General features: G+C 35.2%; 1 protein-coding gene across 1 annotated transcript in view; it reads left to right on the forward strand.

Moving 5' to 3' along the window:
* The window catches only part of LOC115874469, a 33,233-nt gene extending 27,880 nt beyond the window's left edge, over positions 1 to 5,353 (forward strand). The window contains exon 3 of the mRNA XM_030889619.1: positions 4,537 to 5,353. Coding sequence (XP_030745479.1) covers positions 4,537 to 5,199 — 663 coding nt within the window. The 3' untranslated portion in view covers positions 5,200 to 5,353. The remainder of the gene's footprint in view (positions 1 to 4,536) is intronic.
* Positions 5,354 to 22,940: the final 17,587 nt, after the last annotated feature.

Consider the following 22,940-nt stretch of genomic DNA (forward strand, 5'->3'; position numbering starts at 1 on the left):
GTATATGTGGGAAGGCAATGTGCATAATTTAAAATTATTTTGAAATGTACAGGGTGTGTCAGAACTAAAATCCATACCAAAGTTATATTTTTTCTTATGGAACACCCGGTATTTTATTTCATTTTTGGATTCTTGAGCATAAAATAAGGCATTTATTATAAGGGTTTAATATGTTTAAAAGCTTTGGTTTTTGAAATATTTAAAGATATTTAAATATGCATGCTATAATAAAAAAGTGTGTTAACACCTTGTATATTACTTTTCAGAATTAATTCTTCTGCTGACTTTCAAGCCAAGAGAATAAGATATAAGCATAAAAACTTCGTTATTTCAAATGCAACACTGTATTTTTTGTCGAAGCAGATTAATCAAAAATTATATTTAAAATAACAAAGATTTTTTTGTAAAATAAATATTTAAAATAGGCCAGCAATTTTTGATACCCCTGTATACATTTAAGGAAGCAATAAGATTTTTTAGTAAATTTTATATTTCTGGCTTCAAAGTCAGCACAAGAATTAACTCTGAAAAGTAATGTACAGGGTGTAGACAAACTTTTTTATTATAGCAAGCATATTTAAATATCTCAAAAACCAAAGCATTTAAACATATTAAACACTTATTAAGAAACTAGAAAAAATATAACTTTGGTATGGATCATAGTTCTGCCACACCCTGTACATTTGAAAATAATTTTAAATAATGCCACATTATCTCTCTACATATACCCATAAAAAATTTGTTTCTACATCTTTCCGTTTTCGTATAATCAACCGAGGCGAATGAGGTGCGCCATCCTGTATATTTTTATTTACCATTAATATCTCTGAAACTATCGAAATATATTTACTCATATATCAGGATTATGTAAAGTGAACTGAAAGGAAGCCACAAATGCAATAATATACAGGGTGCTCCTTTTATAAAAAAATCATCCCGATCCACTCACACTTGATTTTGATGTCTATAATAAAATCCAAAAAAAAATAAATAACAAAATCAAGGTAATTCTTTTTTTTTAGAAATATCTTCGGAAGGTCAGTTTTAGATTTCGAAACTATTAACTCGTTATTAGAATTCAGAAAGTTGCAAGATTTTCCTATAATTTAGTCATCTATTTATCTTCTCTTCATTTTTATATATGGCACACTGTAAATCAAATCTGTAATTAGATACAGATAAAGCAAGTGTTGCAAACTAACTGAACTGGTGAATAACTATAAATTGCTGATGAGATGAACCATTCGATGTAAAGAAAGGGAACTAAAATGTCGGAAGAGAATTTATAGTGAAAGTAAACCGTTGATCATAAAAAATCTATCTGTAACAAGCGTAAATATCTTTCACTTTAATTTAAAAATTCTATCAAAATGTTTGCACAATTCTTTTCTCTCTTTTTACTTCAAATTAGATCGTTCAGATTCTTAAAAAAATAATTTGTGGAAAATAAAGTATAGTCCTTAGTACATACTCCAAATTTTTTATTTGTTTTTAATTAAAGAAATATCTGTAATCATCTTAGAAAAGTATCTCTGAAACTTCAAATTTTACGATCCATTTGATACGTAACTTAGTGTTATAGTTGGATCATTAATTAGACCATATGTTTTATAAACCATATGGTCTATAAATATAATCTAATATATTATTTAATATATAGAACTAGGTAGCATTTAGTTCTATACCAATTCCGGTCCATTTTCTTTTCCATAGATGTAAGGTCTTGGCAATATAAGTTTTAAATAATGTTGGGGGTATACAGCAACCCTGTTGTGAAAAATCTTTTTACTTACTTTATTAGAAATGGTGTGGTTTTTGGCCAAAGTCTACCTACCTTCCAACTAAAATAGTCGATATTCCAGTATGAAACATCCCATTTAAAAATACCATTTAAAAATCCCATAAAAAAAGGTTTATGGTGGCATTTCCAGATATATATTTTTTTAAATAATCTACTGACTTTTAAAAAAACTGAAAGTGTCAAATTATCTACATTTCCTCCCTCTTCCATTTCCCTCATCCATTTCCCTCACCTATTTTCCTCACTCGGTTTTTCTTATTTCTCGCCTCATTTAATTAAGCAAAATATTCTTGTAATATCTTTATTAAATACTTACCTAACATTAAAAAAAAGTAAACAAGAATAACAACAGTAATTGAAGATTTTAATACATTTATTTGTTGAAGGTAAAAATGCTAGACTTCTTTGGCTTAAAACCTACAATCTGGCGTTTTAAAAAAGCGACGAGTTTGTGATATTTTGATATGTCAGTCAAATGTAATGTAAATCATGTTAACTTAATTCTAGCATCGTCCGTATCATGCTATACGTAGCCCAAAGAGTAGATGGTTTTTTTCTGCCTTGCCATGTCGCTAAAATATGCCATCAAGACTGCCTCCGAAGCAAAATTCTTAGCATTTCTTTCGGCACACCATTTTTCGTATACTGTCAATGCTATTTCATATCGCCCCCTACTTTTCTCTGGAAGTAAACTGGCTTCTGCTCTTTTTGCAGCTTCTGTAAGTTCTGGTGGAGTACAAATATTAAAGTAGTCTTCATTATCAGAACTTTCCGTCAACATTCTGGCTTTCTATGTTATATAAATTCGAAAAAGCGAACGAGAAATTCAAAACTGTCACTTAGTTGTTTGTTTTGCTGTTGAAAGTTTGCACCATAAAATAATAAATACAAGAAGAAGTGTCAAGTCAATGTTAAATTATGGAAACAGCGTGGCTGCCTGGGTAACTAATTTTCAGATATGGCGGCTGGGACATTTGACATGACATCGACATGACAATTTCAATTTTATGAAATTTATTTCCGTTTCCGGTTTTTAATGGCGGGCTGTTCAGGAGGGTTAATATACTTTTTACTCTTTCTAGTAGTTAATAATACAACAAAATTACTCAAAAATATTTATTTGGAATTTAGAACAATGTAAATATGCAAATCAGCACAATTAAAGAGCTATAAACACATAAACTACTGTATAAATATCAAAATATTTAAATAACATCAGAGATGCTGTGTTAAAGTGAATTAGTAAAGTAACAGTGCACTGACTTACAGAAACTTGAAGATAAATAAATGTTTTCACAGCTTCACGGGCGTAAAACTAACTGGAAGCAGGAAAAAGACAACAGGAACCCACGCAAAACCTGGAATCAAAAAAAATATGTAAAAAACATAAATATAGGTACATAAGGCTTTTGTGAATTAAATCAAACAGGACTTGAATGAAAATAAAATGAATAAAAAATATGATACATATACATCTAATACCTCATTCGTATTTTAAAAATAATCTACAAAAAAAATAATCTACATACATAGCATTATTGCTATGAAAATACATAATAGGTACCTATGTGATATGTAATTACGCATTTCTGTTCATCTTGTAGATAATCAATGTAGGCTAATAATAGTTCAATAATCATAATTTATCTTGTGTAACTTGCTTTCAATTGCTCCAAATCACCGATGTTTAAAGTAGAGATACGGAAAAATCCTTGGTAAAGAATATCCCAAGATCCTTAGATCTAAAGCTAAAAAAATATAAAAACAGTTAATATATTACCTATTTTTACATATAATATGGCCCATACCTCCTACACGCAGAAACGTCGATTTCATCATTTTCTTCATGTAATTAATACCATATATACTTTATTAAAGTGTTAACAAGGAACTTTATATCAAAAAACACCTTTGTACTTATAAATTTCAGCCGAAATATCATAAACAAACTTCCAATCAAATCTAAAACGGCAAAAATTAAAATGGCGCCCGACCTTGCCAGAGGCCTCGGGAGTTGACACATGGCTGACACACAGACAAAAGAAGAGGACGCCGACGTGCATAAAAATGTTCCGTAACAGAAATTGACGGAAATCATATAGAAATATTCAGATTTTTGTCTAGGACTGTCTAGAAGGCCATGCTTTCTGCCTGGGTAGGACCGCGCCACAACTGTTTCCAATTTTCCGGTTTACTGTCACCCCCCAGGTTTGCGCCATAACAACCACCGGTAACTATAGATATGGAAATGTCAAAACCGAAAACGACAAATTTTCGCATATTTATTTTTTTTCAAAATAAAATATTGTCCCAAATTTTTTAATTAATGATGTGGTTGTAAATAAAATAGTATACCAACCTCGGAGGAAATTTTTCATTATTGTCTTTAGATTTAGTTAATCTCTCGACAGTAATGAAACACTTCCCTCCTCGGTATGTAATATACTATTTCATGTTTTTTCTAACTTTCATTTTCTAATGCCATTTTAGAAGAAGCAAAAATTTTTATGTGAGGAATGCATTTTTCTCAAAATCTCAATAATTAAAAAGTTTTTCCTCTCGTAAAGACAATCCGGGGACATACTGTATTATGGATTCTTTTCCCTGAGTGTGTTTTTAATTTTTAAAGAATTTTTAAAAAAATGTCGAAATCTGACAATAATTAAGGCAGTGACTCTAATTGGGTCAGTTACCATATACTCGTAAAATTATAATTAATACTGTTTTTGTTTCAGACAACGGTGATAGCAATTTGCTGCCTCAGCGCAGCAAAGGCTTTTCCAGGCATACTATTCTCCTCTTCCGGTTCATCCGGAAAAATCGAACTTGAAGGAGTACCAGATATAGAAAGTTACAACCACGTTTCCTATCCGCACTATGACCTCATCGACCTGGGCGAGTACTCCAAAGGCCACGTTCCTGGAGACGAGATCAAGATCACCAAAGACAGCAAAATAACCATTCCACAACCCTACCCAGTCAAAGTACCCATTCCACAACCCTATCCAGTTCACATAGAAAAACCATATCCCGTAGTGGAAACCAAGTTTGTCAAAGTTCCATATCCCGTTCCTCAAGTAATCGAAAAAAAGGTTCCATATCCAGTGGAGGTTCCGAAACCTTATCCAGTACAGGTCCATTCAGGAGACGGAGGTGGAGGTGATTCTGGTGGATTTGGTGGTTCTTTCCAAGACCATCATTCTTACGAGGGTAACGGTTATGGAGTGCAAGAAAGTGGAGCAGAGTTACCTTCCAACGAAGGTTACGAAGCGGGAATTGGAGGTGGATCTGGAAGTTTTTACGAAGCCAAGGCTTTGGAAGAGCAGACGTATTCTGGAGAAGCTGAAGGTGGGGCATGGCAACCTGTCAGTGGTGACTTGGAAGGAAAAGGGTACTAAATTCTTAGCCATATTCTTTATTAATTTTCTTTTTTAAGATTTCTGTAGGATATCCTCTTTAGTTCTCTATAGTTCTTCGATTTTATAAGACTGGTTGTAATTTTCTATTTTTATTTTTGTTGACTATTGTGTAAATACTGTTATATTTTTTAATAAATCTTTGAAACGAAAATGCAGTATTATTGGAATACAGGGTTATTATATATTACTATAAGCACACTATAAGAGTCATATTTGGCGCTTATATGAAGAATTACTTATGGTAACACAATCTAAAATTTTGGTTGCCTTTGTTAGCAAATATGATTTATCTGTATAAAATATTTGTGGCCCTTTGAACGTCCTATATGGCATATTAGGATTCTACATAACATAAACTCTGTTTTTTTTCTCAGGTAAGATTTCGACAGACTATGACAGAAAAAAAGCAGATGACTTCCATACCAATCCATTTATTTCAATAAAAAAAGATTCTAATATTTTTTAAGTTAACTGTGGATGGATTTATAAATAAATACGTCATGACGTCGTCTCTTGTTGTTTTTAACCGGTTTTATTGGTGTATTTCAAAAATGACATATCATATTTCAATATTATTGGTTTGACGCAACGATGAACGACAAATGGACGCGTATGCGTATGAACTCGACTTAAGATTTTTTAGAGTTGTCAACTCTTGCCAAATTATCTATACTAATATCACACACGTGTTATCTGTGCTAATATATAAAATCCTTATATATATATATATATATATATATATATATATATATATATATATATATATATATATATATATATATATATATATATATATATATATATATATATATATATATATATATAAGTGACTGACATACTGATTAATCACGATCCTGCTCAAACCACTCAACGTAAGAAGCTCAATTTTGGCACACAGGTTGATTCTAGGGTGTAGAGGTTCGATAAGAAGGGATTTTTCGAAATTCCAGTTCCAGGAGGGTGAAACCACCCCTCAAATATTACAATATTATTTATTTAATAAACGGTCAAGTTTCCGAAAAAACGCTTAAACACGTATATTTTATTTTGTTTTTTTACATATTTTAAGATTTTTTAAAAATGTATACAGGGTGTTTCGAAAAATCTGGTCATTGATTAATCACGATCAAAGATTAATCATGATTAAAGCGCTTGACGTAAAAAGCTGATTTTTGGAAAACAGATTGACTTTAGGGTGTAGAGGTTCGATAAGAAGGGATTTTTCGAAACTCGAATTCTAAGGGGGTGAAACTATCCCTCAAATATTAAAATATTTTTTATTTAAAAACCAGTGAGTTTTTCGGAAAAACTCTTAAACGCGTATATTTTATTTTGTTGTTTTACATATTTTAAGATTTTTTAAAAAATTATACAGGGTGTTTCATAAAATATGACCATTGAGTAATCACGATTCTGCTTAAACTGCTTGACGTTTAAAGCTGATTTTTGGCAAACGGATTTACTGTAGGGTGTAGAGGTTCGATAAGGAGGGGTTTCTCGAATCTCAAATTCCAAATTCCATAACACGGTGATGTTAAATTTAATAAGTATATCTGATATTAATTAAACCTTTAGTTACGCAATCGAGGGCGCGATTTTTTAAATTCATTGTTGCCAACTATGGACATATTCGGCGCCGAGCTGACTAAATGTTATTTAAATTTCGCGCTGGGGATTCAGGTGGTAGCTCTGCTGTAAAAACTGCCAAGTTGCCGCATTTATTTATTTATTTCCTGACATTATCATTCGTTTTGATACTTTAGTTTTGTATTACGAATTTTTGGTTCAAATAAATATTGTTGTGATACTTTAAGCTGTAAATTGTTTACTAGCAGTCCTTGCAGTCTAACATTGTTCTTTTTAGAACCGCTTTTAGTGCGAAATGGACAAGATAGCTTAATAGCCGTAAAAAACTCATCGCAACTATATTAGAATATATTGAACGAGAAAGCGGAAGTTATGGACCTGTTAAGAAGGTGATTATTGTCGATGTAAATGATAACTGTTTATATATTTATAATTAATTAATAATAATTTTTGTTTCCTAAAATATTTTGATTAAAAGAAAATATGCTGTGCCGGTCAAGCTTAATAATAATAATAATAAAAAAAGGTTTATTGTTCCAAATCACATACAAAATACATAATATATAAATTATTTTAACAATTGGAACAAAAGGCACAGTCAGCTTCCTTCAAAGTCGAAGGTGCTGTTGAGGCCACGAAAAAAAAATATACAACAATATTACCAAACAAAAGGCAATAATAATATAATTTTGCACAAATCAATATCATACAAAACTAAAAAAAAAGACCGTACAAAAAGTATTATTACGACACAAAAAAGCAACAATCTTTAATAAACTTAGAACTTTCTACTTAAAATAGCACAAGAGGATTAAAAAAAAATTAAAAATTATATCAATTCATTCCGGGAGCAGTTGATTCTTAATTTTTCTTTTGAAAGACAGGACAGACCTCGAAAAATCAGTAATTGTGAACTTATTTATTGACGTAGCAATTTGGTAGGAAAATGACTTTTTAAAGAATTCTTTTTTATGAGCGGGTATGGTTAGAAGATGTTGTCTGCGGATATTTAGGTTATGCACATCTGTACGAAATTGTAATTTGTTGTAAAGATAAGGTGGGCATTTATGTTTCAGAATTTTATAGAAAAAACATACCGAGTGCAAAAGACGACGTTCGGACATGTTAAGCCAATTAAGTTCTCTAAGTTTATGTGACACTCTTTGTCTTCTTCTTATTCCGCAGATCAATCTTACGCAAGAGTTCTGGATTTTTTGTACTCTGTTGTTATCTTTTGAGTCGAGAAATGGACCATATACATTATCTAGATAATTAAAATGAGATAGAACAAGCGTGTCACATAAGATTGTTTTAGTTTTTTGTGATAAAAAGTGCCGCTGTGAATATATTAGTTTTAATTTTGAAAAAGCTCTGGCCAAGCAGAGGGTGATATGTCCGTTAAATTTTAGTTTATTATCCATGACTAGACCAAGGTTTTTGCAAGACTTCTGAAATAAGATAAGATTATCACCTAATCTAGGTCTAACATGCTCCATAATCATATCCCGGTAACTCTCCGCGCAGAACAATAGAGCAGTTGATTTACTTGGATTTAAATCAAGCATATGATCCGAGGATACTTTCAATATTCTATCCAAATCAGAGTTAAGTTTTCTATGTGCAGCATCAGCTTGATTCTGATTAAAAGATATATAGATTTGTGTGTCATCGGCATACAGGTGATACCCACTGTACTTAAGACTCCCTACAAAATTTGAGGTATATATACTAAATAAGAGAGGACCCAAAATGCTACCCTGTGGGACTCCAGATGAAACACTCAATATCTCTGAATAGTTATTCTCCCAAACAACTCGTTGACATCTATCTGTCAAAAATGATTTTATAAACGATGAAGCTTCTACTGTAAAACCTATGTATTTTAAAATAAGTATTAAAAGTATGTGGTTAAGCACATCAAAGGCTTTACTATAATCGAGAAGTACTAGTACGGTAGCATTATTCTTATCCTGGGCTCTCACCACATCATCAACAACATCAGTCAAAGCACTGCCACAGCTATAACCAGCTCTGAACCCCGATTGTTTAATGGGCAAGATACTAGTAACTGAAAGATAGGATCGAATTTGGGTTTCCATTACTTTTTCTAATATTTTCGACAAAGTTGGTAATATTGAAATTGAACGTAAATGGCTGAATTCTGTGGGGTTACTTTTTTTTGGTAATGGTGTCACATTAGCAAGTTTCCAAGACTTTGGGAAATAAGATCTCTGAATACAAGAATTAATTATATCAGTTATATAAGGCACTATATGAGGACAACAAAAAGATATCAAAGAGATATTTAGATCATCGGATCCAAAGGCTTTAGATCTAATAGCCAGAATAATATGAGATATTAAATCTTCTGACACAGTAGAAAAAGAAAAAGAATTTTGAGGAAGTAAACTGTTGTTATTATAATAGTCTAAGATATCCTTTTTAGGAATATTACATGTTTTTGTTGTTTGGGTAAAATATCCATTAATTTCATTGACATTTTGTAGGTTTTCTGGAATATTACTAGTTTTGTTAGACAGTATATTAAGTCGTCTTAGCTCATTCCATTGTTCCTTGGCTGTGGAGGTTTGAAACTTATAGTTAAGGTATGCTTTTTTCTCTGATCTAATTGCTGATGTTGTTAAATTCCTCATTTGCTTGTAATAATTCCAATGTTCAGGATTTTTTGTTCGACGATAACGATTTAATGCCTGGTTTTTAAGCGTTTTCATATATTTTACATTGTCTGTTATCCACGGACTATATGCATATCTTTTACACTTGATTAATTTCATAGGCGCGTGACAGTCAAAAAGTCTTAGAATGAGATCAGTCAGAAATGTAACTTTTTCGTCAATATCATCCATACCAAAAATTAAATCCCAGGGAGCACTCTCAAGATCCGATTGAAAATTAGTTAAATTCATATTTTTAAAATTTCTATATTTAATAGGTGTTTGACTAGGCTTCCTTTCTATATATTTTAATACTACGTAAACCAGAAAATGGTCCGAGACACTTATATCCTTCACACCAGAATCCTGGACATATTCAGTGTTACAACAAATCACATCAATAAGTGTAGAACTAGTACATGAAATTCTAGTAGGAACAGAAATAATTTGCTCAAGATTAAAAGTTTTGATTACATTTTGAAATTGTATGGTTTGCGAGCTGTCATTATCTATTAAATTAATATTTATATCACCAAAACATATTATTTCGCTGTTTTGTGTAAAAAAATCAATAAGCATATCCTCTAGGTATGATATAAATTCATTATTATTTGCATTAGGCGGCCGATATACAGTGCCTATAATGAGAGTTTTTGCGCCACATTCAAGTTTAACCCAAAGATGCTCAACAACATCCACAGACTCGCCACGTAAAATATCATAAATGAATTGGTTCTTAATATACAAGCCAACACCACCCCCCCGTGAATGCCTGTCCTGTCTTACAAAATTGTATCCCGGAACATCTATAATTTCATTGTTAATATTAGGCGTCAACCACGTCTCTGAAATTCCGATCACAGAATAATCATTACTTAGAACATGGTCTTTAAACGTATCGAAATTATGCACCAGAGATCTAATATTTATATGTGCTCCGTTAAAAAAGGTCATTGTAACAATTTATTAAGAATAAATTGTTATAAATAAAAATAAAACTTTTAATCACGTGACTAAAAGTTTATTTGGTATGAACTGTAAGTATCCCAAATTATCAGTAAATAGTTGATAAAAATATTATTAGAATGTAATTTATCTTTCTAATTCACTAGTTAATCACAAAATATACTGTATATAATGAGTACTGTAAATAAGTGCAAATATTTTGAAGGCTGGTCTTCTACTGTTTTTCAAAAGTCCAAAATAACCAAGTTATGAAGTTCAAAATTGATTTTTCGCTTAAATTTTGAGAAACACTGAGTCTTTTCTTGGTTTTCTTTTTTTGTACATATAATCTACTATACAGGGTGAATCTTAAATAAGTGCAAATATTTTTAGGGGTAGTATATTTCGACCCAGAAACACGTCTAAAAATTCTGAAAAAACATTGGAAATGTTTTTAATTTTTAGTTATAACTCATAATATCTTGTTAATATACGAGCCTTAACAACTATATGTTGGGACAAGGTCTTGTTAGCAATAAAAAAAGTAATTTGTTAAAACGACTCAATTTATTTTGTATATTGTTCTAAATTCAAATATTACAATATGATTTAGACAATTTTACTATATTTTTATAACTTTGCAAACAAATCACTTTTGATAATAGCTTATTTTGCAAAAATCAAGCCAAATTTGCTGACAACTATATATTGGGACAGCACAACAAGAAATTTGTTTAATACGTTACGAGTTACATCACCTTTCGCCTTAACAACTGCCTGAACTCTTAATGGCATTGTATTTACCAAAGATTGGCACATTCGAGGAGAAAAATTATCCCAAATTTCCTGCAGTTTTGCCCGCAAATCAAAAATTGTTCGTTGAGGGTGGTTTCTTAAATATTGCTTCATTTTATGCCACACAGTTTCTATAACATTGAGGTCCGGACTACTTGAAGGATGGGATAGAAGTTTTATATTATTATTACCGAACCAATTTTTAGTTGATCTTGCTGAATGGCACGATGCTCCATCTTGTTGGAAAATATAGTCTTCGTTTGGAAACAATTCTTGAGCACTAGGCAAAAGTGAGGTCTCAAGAATATGTTGATATTTTTGGGCGTTAACAGTGCCATCTATAAAATTTAATTTGCCCAAACCTCTTGCTGACATGCAACCCCAAACCATAATCCCCTTAGGAAATTTAACAACCCTCTTTAAGCAATCTTTATGAAAGGCTTCTGCTTTATTTCGTATTATTCGTTTTCGATGATCTCCAACGCAAACATCAAATTTAGACTCATCGCTAAATATTGTTACGTTTTTCGTCGGTTCCGTGTGGATAGAAAGTCACAATTTATTTAAACACTATTTATTTAACACTAATGAACAAAAATAATAACGATAAAAGACTTATAGAACTATTTACAAACGATTTATAACTAAGAATTTATTTTGAATTTTAGCGCGTCAACTGTATATTTATAACTGCCCTCTCTAGGCTACTACTGCCGCCGGCTTTTATACCGACAGGTAAAAGAAATCTAGAATAGTCCAAAGATCGTTAGGCGCATAGGGAAGGTTTTCGAATGTTCTCGTATGTACGAGTCCATTCTAGTGGGTCTCGATTCTTCTCGAACGAATGAATCATTGCGGTGTCTATGCAATGTTAAGGTCATCCGAGGGCGGGCCATATTGTGAGGTTAGGTCGAGTCCACACCGGCTCGCAACACTGCCCCCTTCTTAGGCACATGCTCGTCCCGAGATGTATACGGTGAATGAGGTATTTGCAAAGCTGGCCCCTGGTACATTGCGAAGTCTGGTAGAAATAGCAGTCTACAGTTTTCTCTCCCGATCTCAGCTTTGGGTTGTAGCAGCAAACGAGGATCTCGATTCCCGTAAATCTGAACAAGACTTCAATCATGTTCCGGATTGTACGCCAACTCAAACCATCGAGTCCACACGCCAGCTTCGGAATGGCTAATCGTGCAATGTTGTTGTTTAGCAGGGCTTCTCTCAGTTCAATCAGGGTCTTCCATAGATTGAGATAAGTCGGCTTACTCGGGGACCATTCCTTGGTGACCAGGTAGAAGATGTGCCTTGCTTGACCATGTGCATTGTCGGTTAGCCTCAAGACGCTTCCAACCTCTGGATCCTGTCGGCGTAGTTCTCCGACACGCCCAAACTTCTCATTGAACGTCGCAGCGATTCCTCTGGACATCCGCAAATCTCGAGCCACACAATGAGCGAGCGAATAATCAGGAGGCACGGAAAAGAGGTCTCGTTGATCTTCTTTGGTTACACCATAGCGAGCCTTCTCACTGCTGTTGTATCGGGCCATGAAATCGTCAAAGGACATCTCCGAATCAGGGGGATCAAAGCTGCAGGTTCTCACGGTCCCAGCACGATCTTCTATTTCGCCTTGGTAGGGGCTCAAACGGTTGAAATGGACTACCCTCGGTTTTCCTTTTGGCAATTTTCTGATACGGTATACGACGTCATTAATTCTATCCATGACTTCGTATGGCCCTTCCCACGAGGATTGTAGCTTCGGAGATAACCCACGACGTCTCTGCGGGTTATATAGCCACACCAACTTCCCTGGTTGGTATCCTCCATGCTCAGCTTGAATGTCGTAGTGTTCCTTCATTCGGTCACTAGCACTTTGAATATTTAGGCGGACTCTCTGATGAATGTCGTCCATCCTTTGACGTAGTGTGTGGACATAATCTTCTCCGGCGACTTCTTCTCCCGGTCGGCAACCAAATTTCAGATCACAGGGTAGGCGCACTTCCCGTCCCATAACGATGCTGGCTGGAGTTTGCCCTGTAGATTCTTGGACGGATGAACGGTAGGCCAACAGGAACAGGTGAAGAAATTTGTCCCAGTCTCTTTGGTGGTCAGAGACTACTTTGGCCAGATAACGGTTGATAGTTCTGTTCATGCGTTCAACCATCCCATCGGATTGTGGATGTAGAGCAGTCGTCCTGGTCTTGCGGATGTTCAGGACTTCACAGACGCCTTGGAACAGATTGGACTCAAAGTTTCTTCCCTGATCTGAATGAAGCTCCATGGGAACACCAAACCTGCAGATCCATTCTTTAACAAGGGCATCAGCAATCGTGGACGCTTCTTGATTTGGCAACGCGTAGGCCTCGACCCATTTGCTGAAGTAATCCATTACTACCACAATGTATTTGTTGCCATCGTTCGTCTCCGGGAAAGGACCAGCCACGTCGATCGCTATTCGTTCGAAGGGACTACCAACATTGTACTGGCGCATAGGGGCTTTACCACGCTTTTGTGGCCCATTAATGGCTGCGCAAATGTCACATTTCTTACACCAGGCCCTCACATCTTCTTTGCAGTTCACCCAGTAGAACCGTTCACGCAGCTTGCCAAGTGTCTTGGTAACACAAGATGTCCTCCGCTGGTTCCATTGTGAACTTCCTCCAAGACTTCTGGGACCCTCTCTTCTTTGGAATGACGATCTGCCTTCTCTCTTCTTGTCCCTCCGGTCTCTCCGATCACACGGCGAAGTAGTCCGTTATCTATTACCAAGGAATTCCACTGGGCCCAGTACGACTTTACGTTCGGCGAATATCTGCAAACTTCTTCCCACGTTGGTCTTTGGCCTGTGTTTTTCCAGTTAATTACTAAACCTAATTCTGGGTCACTGGTTTGGTCATTTGCAAGATCTTCGGGTTGCCAACTATCATTAACCACAGTTGTTCTTAGGAGTTTCACTTCTTTCTCTTCTGCTCGGGAACAATGCTTACAGTCCTTAGCGCAAGGTCTTCTGGAAAGTGCGTCGGCATTTCGATGGATTGCCCCAGCTCGATGTTCTGTGTCGAAGTCAAATTCTTGTAATCGTTCAATCCATCTAGCTACCTGCCCTTCAGGATTCTTAAACTGCAACAGCCATTTCAAAGCAGCATGGTCTGTTCTTAACAAGAACTTTCTTCCATAGAGATACTTGTAGAAGTGTTCCACTGCTTTAACTACTGCTAGTAATTCTCGTCTGGTTACACAGTAGTTCCTTTCCGGTTTTGACAAGGTCTTACTAAAATAACCAATGACTTTTTCTTGACCATCCTGGATCTGAGACAGAACAGCGCCTATCCAACATTGCTAGCGTCGGTATCTAATATAAAGTTTCCGTTGCCAAGAGGATAGCTAAGTACAGGCGCACTAGTCAGGGCTTTCTTCTATCTTCGGAATGCCTCGTCAGAATCTGAGTCCCAAGAGAAACGCCTCTCGCCTTCGGTAAGTCTGGTCAATGGTTTTGCGATGGTGGTGAAACCCTGTACATAACGGCGATAATATGTGCATAGCCCCAAAAAGCTTCTGAGTTCATGTTTGTCTTTGGGTATCGGTCACTCTTCCACTGTCTTGGTCTTCTGTGGATCTACCGCAACTCCTTGGGAGGAGACTACATGGCCCAAGTAGTGTACCTTTTCTTGACACAGATGACATTTCTTGGGGCTAAGTTTCAAACCAGAGCTCGCAAGTCGCTTGAAAACTTCTTCCAAATTCTTCAGATGATCGTCGAAGGATTTCCCCATCACTATAATGTCATCCAGGTACACTAAACAGGTGGTCCAGGATAGTCCCTTTAACACAGACTCCATTAGTCTTTCTAAGGTAGCTGGCGCGTTGCACAATCCAAAAGGCATGACGGTAAATTGCCACAGTCCGGAGCCCACCGAGAACGCTGTCTTCTCCCTGTCTTTAGGCGCCATGTCGACTTGCCAATATCCAGTCTTCAGATCCAAGGTAGAGAATATTGTCGATCCCGCCAACGTGTCTAGAGTATCGTCTATCCTCGGCAGGGGATAACTATCCTTCTTGGTAACATTATTGAGCTGCCGATAATCAACACAGAACCTGGTGGTACCGTCTTTCTTCTTTACTAGTACTACCGGCGATGTCCACGGGCTGTTAGATGGTTCGATGACACGTCTTCTTTCATTTCTCGAAGGATTTTATCAGCTTCTTCACGTTTGGCGAGCGGAAGTCTTCTCGGATTTTGTTTGATTGGTTGTGCATCTCCGGTATCAATTTTGTGTTGTACTAAATTGGTACGACCTCTCTGTCCTGCTTCTCCTTTATCAAACACATCTTGATACTTGATTATCAGGTTTCTCAATTTTCTACTATTTTCAGGAAATAATCCCTTAACGTTTACTAACTCCTTCACCATTTTGTCCGGAATTTTTGAAGTCGAAACTTTGGAGGCCTCCACGCTTCGAATGACTGAGGAGACCGAACAACAGTACCCTAACGGGGTTCCCTTCTTCAAGGATACAGAATAATAATTCGTGTTCATTACTCTCACCGGTACAGTCTTCTTCGCTCGTAGCAGGGCTTTTCCAACAGCGACCCCTCGTCCTATTTCGCTGTCATGATTCCTTGGCTCCAACAGAATAATACTCCCATTATTCATTTTACCTTCCAGGCAACCATCCAAAAATGTCTCACAGCGCTCAGGGATCGAAACATCTTCTGCTACCACCATACGAAGCGTCTCCTCACATTTTCGATGCAGAACCACTTCTTCTTCATTTATTTTCAAAATTCCTTGTTTGAGGTTTAGCTGAAAACCTCTAGTGGTCATGATGTCCATTCCGAGAATAAGTTCATCTTCGATGTCTGCTACTAACACTCGATGATTAAAACAGGTGCTTCCGATAACAAAATTAAGATCTACCTCTCCATGGATGAGAGCGGAGCTTCCTGTAGCTGTACGTAGTCGCCATTGTGTTGTTTTACCTTCTTCGATGTTTTAAGAATGTCCAGTCTGATGATAGTTTTCGTCGCACCTGTATCCAACAGCATGGTCCGGAACTCTCCATCAACAAAACCATCCACAAAAAATGCTGTTGAATTTGTGTTGTAGCGAGGCGACTTGAGCAGTTTTCGTTGGGGCATGTTGGGTACAGGTCGACGTGTGCCCCTTCATTTCGACCCTTAGTAGTTTTCCGACCTCGACGAAGCCGGTTCTTCGTTCTTCTCCTTACAACGGCTTCGCACGTGTCCCACCTGTCCGCAGTTCCAGCAACGAATCGGTCCCTTCTTGCCCATGTACTGGTCCATTACCTTCCGAACAATCCCTTCCACGGATTCGTCGGAACATTCGTCGATGGCCCGTACTCTTCCTAAAGACCTAGAACTTTGTTTCGCGGCCTCAAATTCTAGGGCACGTGCTAAAGCATCCACCAAGTGCGTTGGGTGGGCTAGGAGAAGTGCTTGTCTTGTCTCGTTATCACGTAAGCCGTCGGAGAATGCCTGTACTGCCAACCGCTCCATAACATTCTCTGGCGTAGCAGGGTACGCAAGGCGAACGAGGCGGGCTACGTCGGCTTCAAACTCCTGCAGAGACTCATTTGACTTTTGAATGCGATTTTTTAGCTGGGAATGATAGACATGTTCCAAATGAGCTTGGCCGTACCTCATTTCTAAATGTCGTACCAATTGCTGATAATCTCCCTGTTCCGATGGTGACAATGTCTGCAGGATATCAGTCGCATCTCCTCGCAGTGCGACAGTCAAAGCGGTAGCCTCTTCAGCGATTGTCCATCCGTTCGCTCTCGCAGCGGCCTCAAACTGGCAAAAATAATTGGCCCAAGCGGTGCCTCCGATGTTTCTTGACATTTTGGTGAATTGGCCTTTTCTATTTCTTGTTTTAAAATTTCGATTTTTCTATTTACATCTTCCTCAATCTCCGTTATTTTGTCTTGTAGTTCCGTAGAATTCTCTATAATCTTATTGTTTAAACTTTCTTCTAAATTAAGTATTTTGTCATTGAAACTGGCTTGTAGATCTTTAGAATTTTCTATGATTTTATCCTCTAAAATATTAATTAAATCCTGGGAATTTTCCATAATTTTATCTTTCAAACTGTCTTCTAATTTTTGAGAATTCTCTGTGATTTTATCACTGATTTTATCTTCTAAATTAACTTCCAAGTCAATTATTTTACTATTCAAATTGTCGTTTAAATTGTCTTGCAATTCCCGGGAATTTTTCGTAATTTTATCTTCTAATTTTTGTAAGGACGAGTCAAGGTCACCTTCCAACTCAAAGCAAAATGTTTCAGGATCCTCACCTTCCTCCACCAATACGTCTCTCAGTCTGGCTTGCAAAATGCTTTTCTTTCCATCTGTCTCGCACTCTCTCTCTTCCAGTATGCATTTTAATTCCGACACTTTCAAGTCTTTCAACAATTTTTTTAGAGCCATGGTCAGTCTTTTTATTTTTCTTGTCTATCACACACGCCACACTTGACACCAATTGTTACGTTTTTCGTCGGTTCCGTGTGGATAGAAAGTCACAATTTATTTAAACACTATTTATTTAACACTAATGAACAAAAATAATAACGATAAAAGACTTATAGAACTATTTACAAACGATTTATAACTAAGAATTTATTTTGAATTTTAGCGTCAACTGTATATTTATAACTGCCCTCTCTAGGCCACTGCCGCCGGCTTTTATACCGACAGGTAAAAAGAAATCTAGAATAGTCCAAAGATCGTTAGGCGCATAGAAGTTTTCGAATGTTCTCGTATGTACGAGTCCATTCTAGTGGGTCTCGATTCTTCTCGAACGAATGAATCATTGCGGTGTCTATGCGATGTTAAGGTCATCCGAGGGCGGGCCATATTGTGAGGTTAGGTCGAGTCCACACCGGCTCGCAACAATATGACCTTATTCCAATCATTTTGTGTCCACGATAATTTAGATTTTGCCCAATTGTAGCGATTTTTCTTTTGAATTTCTGTCGTAGCGGTTTTTCTTTGGCCTAAATAAAAATTTGTATCAATAATCTTCAGGTAATTGATTATCCACACAAAATAAAGTTTACCTTGTAAAACCCCAGACCGCATTTCTGGATATATTTTCGGCAACATTCTCTTGATATATTTAAACCAGTTACAGTATTCCATTTAACTGTTACTTCGCGAAGAGTACTTCTTCTCGCAGACTTGCAAATTTTTACTAAATTTCGTAAATCTCTTTGAGATACAACTTTTGGCCTTCCCGAACTTTTACCTCTAACGTCTACGTTGGCAGATTCGCCATATTTTTTTATTATATTAAAGACCGAAATCAGAAATTTTTCGAATTGTTTTTCCCGTACTGTATTGACGAATGATAATTTCGCGTAGTTTTTGATTTGTAGCTTTCCCACGGACCATTACTTTGAATTAAATAATTAACAAAATTGAAAATTAAAAAAATTAAAATTACTTACAGTAAATCTCACTACTCAAGTATCGGCGAGTCACTTACAAGCTGTCAATGCTGAAGTATACAGTTTGCGACATTTGTGACGTTTATAGCAAAGCCGCCTATGATGATATTAATTATTTAAAAATACTTGTCCCAACATTTAGTTGTCAGCAAATTTGTCCTTTTATGAACAAAATCCTCTACTGTAAATATGGATTGATTTACAAATTCATAAAAATATTGTCAAGTTGTTTAGGATATATTGCTATGTTTATATTTAAAAAATTAAACATATATTTTTCAGTCATTTTGAAAAACCAGGGCAATAATTCCAAAATATTACCTTGTCCCAACATACTTTAGGGCTCGTAGCAACAGAAGTTGGGGCTCGTAGCAACAGAAGTTATAGATTACACTTACAAGAAAGAAAACTCCAGTGGTTCTCAAAATTTTAGTAAAAAATATTTAAAACTTATTTGAAAAACAATAAAGAGAAAATATGTTTCCTTTATTGAGATCTATCAATCCCTAAAATACTTGTACTTATTTTTGACTCAGTCTTTATATGTTGCCTTATTAAGCAGATATTATGTTTCTGAATTAAAAATTAAAAAACTTCAAAAATTTTTTTCGAAAAATTCCAAATTTTCAATTTTTTTTTAGGTCTAGACACGCCTTACGATATTGACCATTTGAAACAAGCTAAAAATAACTAAAGTGAGAAACATATCAAATGAAAAATATTTTTCAATAATTCAAAAACGGATCGTGACATAAGCGCAGACATTAGTCCATAGGAGTGATTTATGTCAGGATAGACTTATATGAAAATCTCAGAGTGACTTTTAAAAATACATAATTTCCAAATCTATTCAGAGAAACATGGCTGAAGAAGAAGGACAACAAACTGAAGCATCAAAAGACAAAAAAGAAAAAAGTACTTCTTTTACTATAAACAAAGTTCACGTGAGAATCGGCAAACCATTCCCTGTGCACTGTTACGACAAAGGTAAAAGATCTAGCTGGTCAAATTATTTATCTGCCTTACCAACTATTCCAGACAAAACAGATAAATACACCCCGATGCCATACACTTTCAGACTACCACCATCCCCTAAACCCACTCAAGTAAAGAACGTCATAGCCAAATGCCCTCCGTTCTATGTTCTTCTCGATCACACCATAGCTGTGATATGGATGGTATTTTCTGGAGAAAAATACGATTCTCCTTTAGGCATTGTTCAACTGCAATGGGCCTTAGCTTTCTTGAAAACTATCATCTCCAGGACAGGAGAACGGCCAAAAGATGTCGAGGTGTGCGTGGAGGCCATCGAGGATATTCTTGTAGATCGTTACGCCGCTTTATCGAAAGAAATGACTAAAATGGACGAAATCAACGAACGCTCTCACTTTGTCGACGGAGCCTTTCAATCTAAATTTCTAATACCCAAGACATTTAATTTCTCAAAAAATTACGGCGATATTGTAGCTAGAATGGATGTCGACCATCTTGAGAAAATTCCGTCTATAACATCTGCAGCTGCTCAAGAAGAATTAGACAACCTGAAGAAAGCTGCAGGAGTGGAGTCTATCGAAAAACTGGACTCGGTATCGAAAGACAAGGCCGTTAATGTTTTGAAGATCTGGTACCATGAACAAACCGGAAGAATTAAGGAAGAAGTGAAGAAACTCAGAGCCATTCAGGAACAAATTCAACATGTTAACAATGCGAACGTAGAGTTTTTGGATGCAGCGCAGATGGAAACGTTCTTTGAAGAATAATTTGATCATTTTGTAGAACTTCTAGTTACCAGTCATGTGTATTTTTTACAGTCTTTTATTATATTACTACAGTCATACGGAATAAACAATTTGAAGCCCCTACACAGGTATTTTACTTAATATATTATAGAGAGTGTTCAGAAATTAATGCAACAAAATTTGGTCATAGATTCTTTATTGGCCAGTGGCCCACCTTTTCGGATTTACAACCCCCTGTAGGGGCGAAACCTAAAAAGAGTTTTTTTTTAAATATCTCAGGGCCCTGTTGGACGAAAATCACTTAATTTGGTACACGTTGTTTTATCATAAAATGACATTTTTTTTGCTATTAACTTTTTTATTTTCATCAGTGGCGTCCCTACGGTATTTAAACTAAATATTATTGAAGAAAAAAATGGGACGCCACTGTTTTTTCTAATAAAAATTATTAAAATCTACATCTCAAATTTAGAACAAATTTGATCTCTTGACTTTTTTTCGTACGACGCACCGTTATCGCGTAAAAAAATAAAAACCATTTTCATACATGACCAAATCGCTAAAATTTTAATATGTAAATTTTTATAACAAAATTTAAAAAATGGCGATTTAGGTTTTTGGACATTTTTGTTCGCACTTGAGTAATAAAAACAAGATTTTGGAAAATAAAAAAATTATTTTAAACTTAAGTTTGCCGTTTTAAAAATTTTGCCATTGAAATTTATGGTAAAATTTTAGCGATTTAGTCATGTATGAAAATGGTTTTTATTTTTTTACGTGAAAACGGTGCGTCGTACCAAAAAAAAGTCAAGTTATCAAATTTGTTCCAAATTTAATGTAGATTTTAAAAATAATTTTTATTTAAAAAAAACAGTGGCGTACCATTTTTTTTTCTTCAATAATATTTTGTTTAAATACCGTAGGGACGCCACTGATGAAAATAAATTAAAGTTAATAGCAGAGTAAGTGGATCGCCGAGTAGCGACAGAAACCGTCGGCTCTTTTGATGTGGTGGGACCAAATTTTCTTTCTCACTCTTTTGACGTGTTTGACAGATAGACTACGTATTTAACTGCTCAACTTATGAAGTGGTCCTATAAACATGGTATAAACTGCTCATAATTTGAAGTGGAATTAATTATAAAGTTTTGTACATATTTTTTTTGTTTTGTTTTATCCTTATTTCTAAATTTGAATGTATAAAATATCTTACAGCTAATAAATAACTAAAAAAACGATTCGTTGCCTGAGGTATTTTTGAAATAAAGATAAGATAATAAAGTATATAGAGATATTTGATAAATGGCAACAGTGGCAACAGTGGCAACTTCGCTTCTTAATATGACAGATAACCTACTTATTTCGCGTAGCCGCAAAGAAAATTGAAAACGGGACTGTCGCTACTGGGCGGTTTACTTACTCTGTTAATAGCATCAAAAAATGTCATTTTATGGTAAAACAATGTGTACCAAATTTAGTGATTTATGTCCAACAGAGCCCTGAGATATTAAAAAAAATCTTTTTAGGGGCGAAATTCAGGGGGCTGTAAATCCGAAGGACCCACTCACCAAAAATAAAAAATACGGGTCACCTATTTTTTTCAAGAATCTATGACCAAATTTTGTTGCATTAATTTCCGGACACCCTGTATATCGGAGAAAAGTAAATCAACTTTGCTGATAAAATAGAGATTCATATATTTAAAATTAAATTATTTTCTGTGGATATTAATAATTATATGGTTTAAATAGTCATGGTAGGTTACAGTTACAGATAAAATTAAATTAGAATGCTCGGCTTACCGCCGAAACTTATAGGGCGTATACCTTCTGGGACGCTGCTATAGCGGTTGCTAAGAACAGCCGCAAACAAGAACAAAAATAATTTTCTCTTGTCAAAGTCAGAATTTTCAAAAATTATAAAATATTTCAAAATTTAACCCGCCCTCATTTCCAGAAAAAATACTGAAAAGTGTTTAAAGCGTCCATTTTCAAAGTAATTACCTATTGCTATCTTGTGAGTTTAATTTAAATTTTATTTACTCAAACCCGTAATAATTGTGAAAAAGTAGCATTAAAAGCTTAAAAAGCTGTATGAACTGTGAACTGCAAAAAACATCGTGAATCGAGGCATAACGTCGGTTTCCAATGTTTCATAGGTATTTCATACACATGACCTTATATAAAATAAAGTTTCTTAAATGCAACACACTGTATTTTATTTAGAAAATAAAAATAAAATAATAATAAATTTCAATAAATTATATTAGGCGATATAATTCAGGAAAAAGCCGAACCGCTCCGAAATTATCAAAAGCTTTGGAGAGCGACCGTTGTAAGAATAGCGCCAAACAGTATTTATAATTGTCCTTGTGGACACTTTCCAATCTAAACATGTGTCCTTTAGCTTATGCTTTAGCTATGCCGAGACCCAGCTGAGACCCTAAAAATGACACTCATATGACATACTTGACAATTGAATCCATAGATAAATTAACTTATAAAATGTAATCCCAAA

Source organism: Sitophilus oryzae, unplaced genomic scaffold (genome assembly GCF_002938485.1).
Source record: "Sitophilus oryzae breed Bouriz unplaced genomic scaffold, Soryzae_2.0 scaffold_1297_pilon_pilon, whole genome shotgun sequence".
Classification (NCBI taxonomy): domain Eukaryota; kingdom Metazoa; phylum Arthropoda; class Insecta; order Coleoptera; family Curculionidae; genus Sitophilus; species Sitophilus oryzae.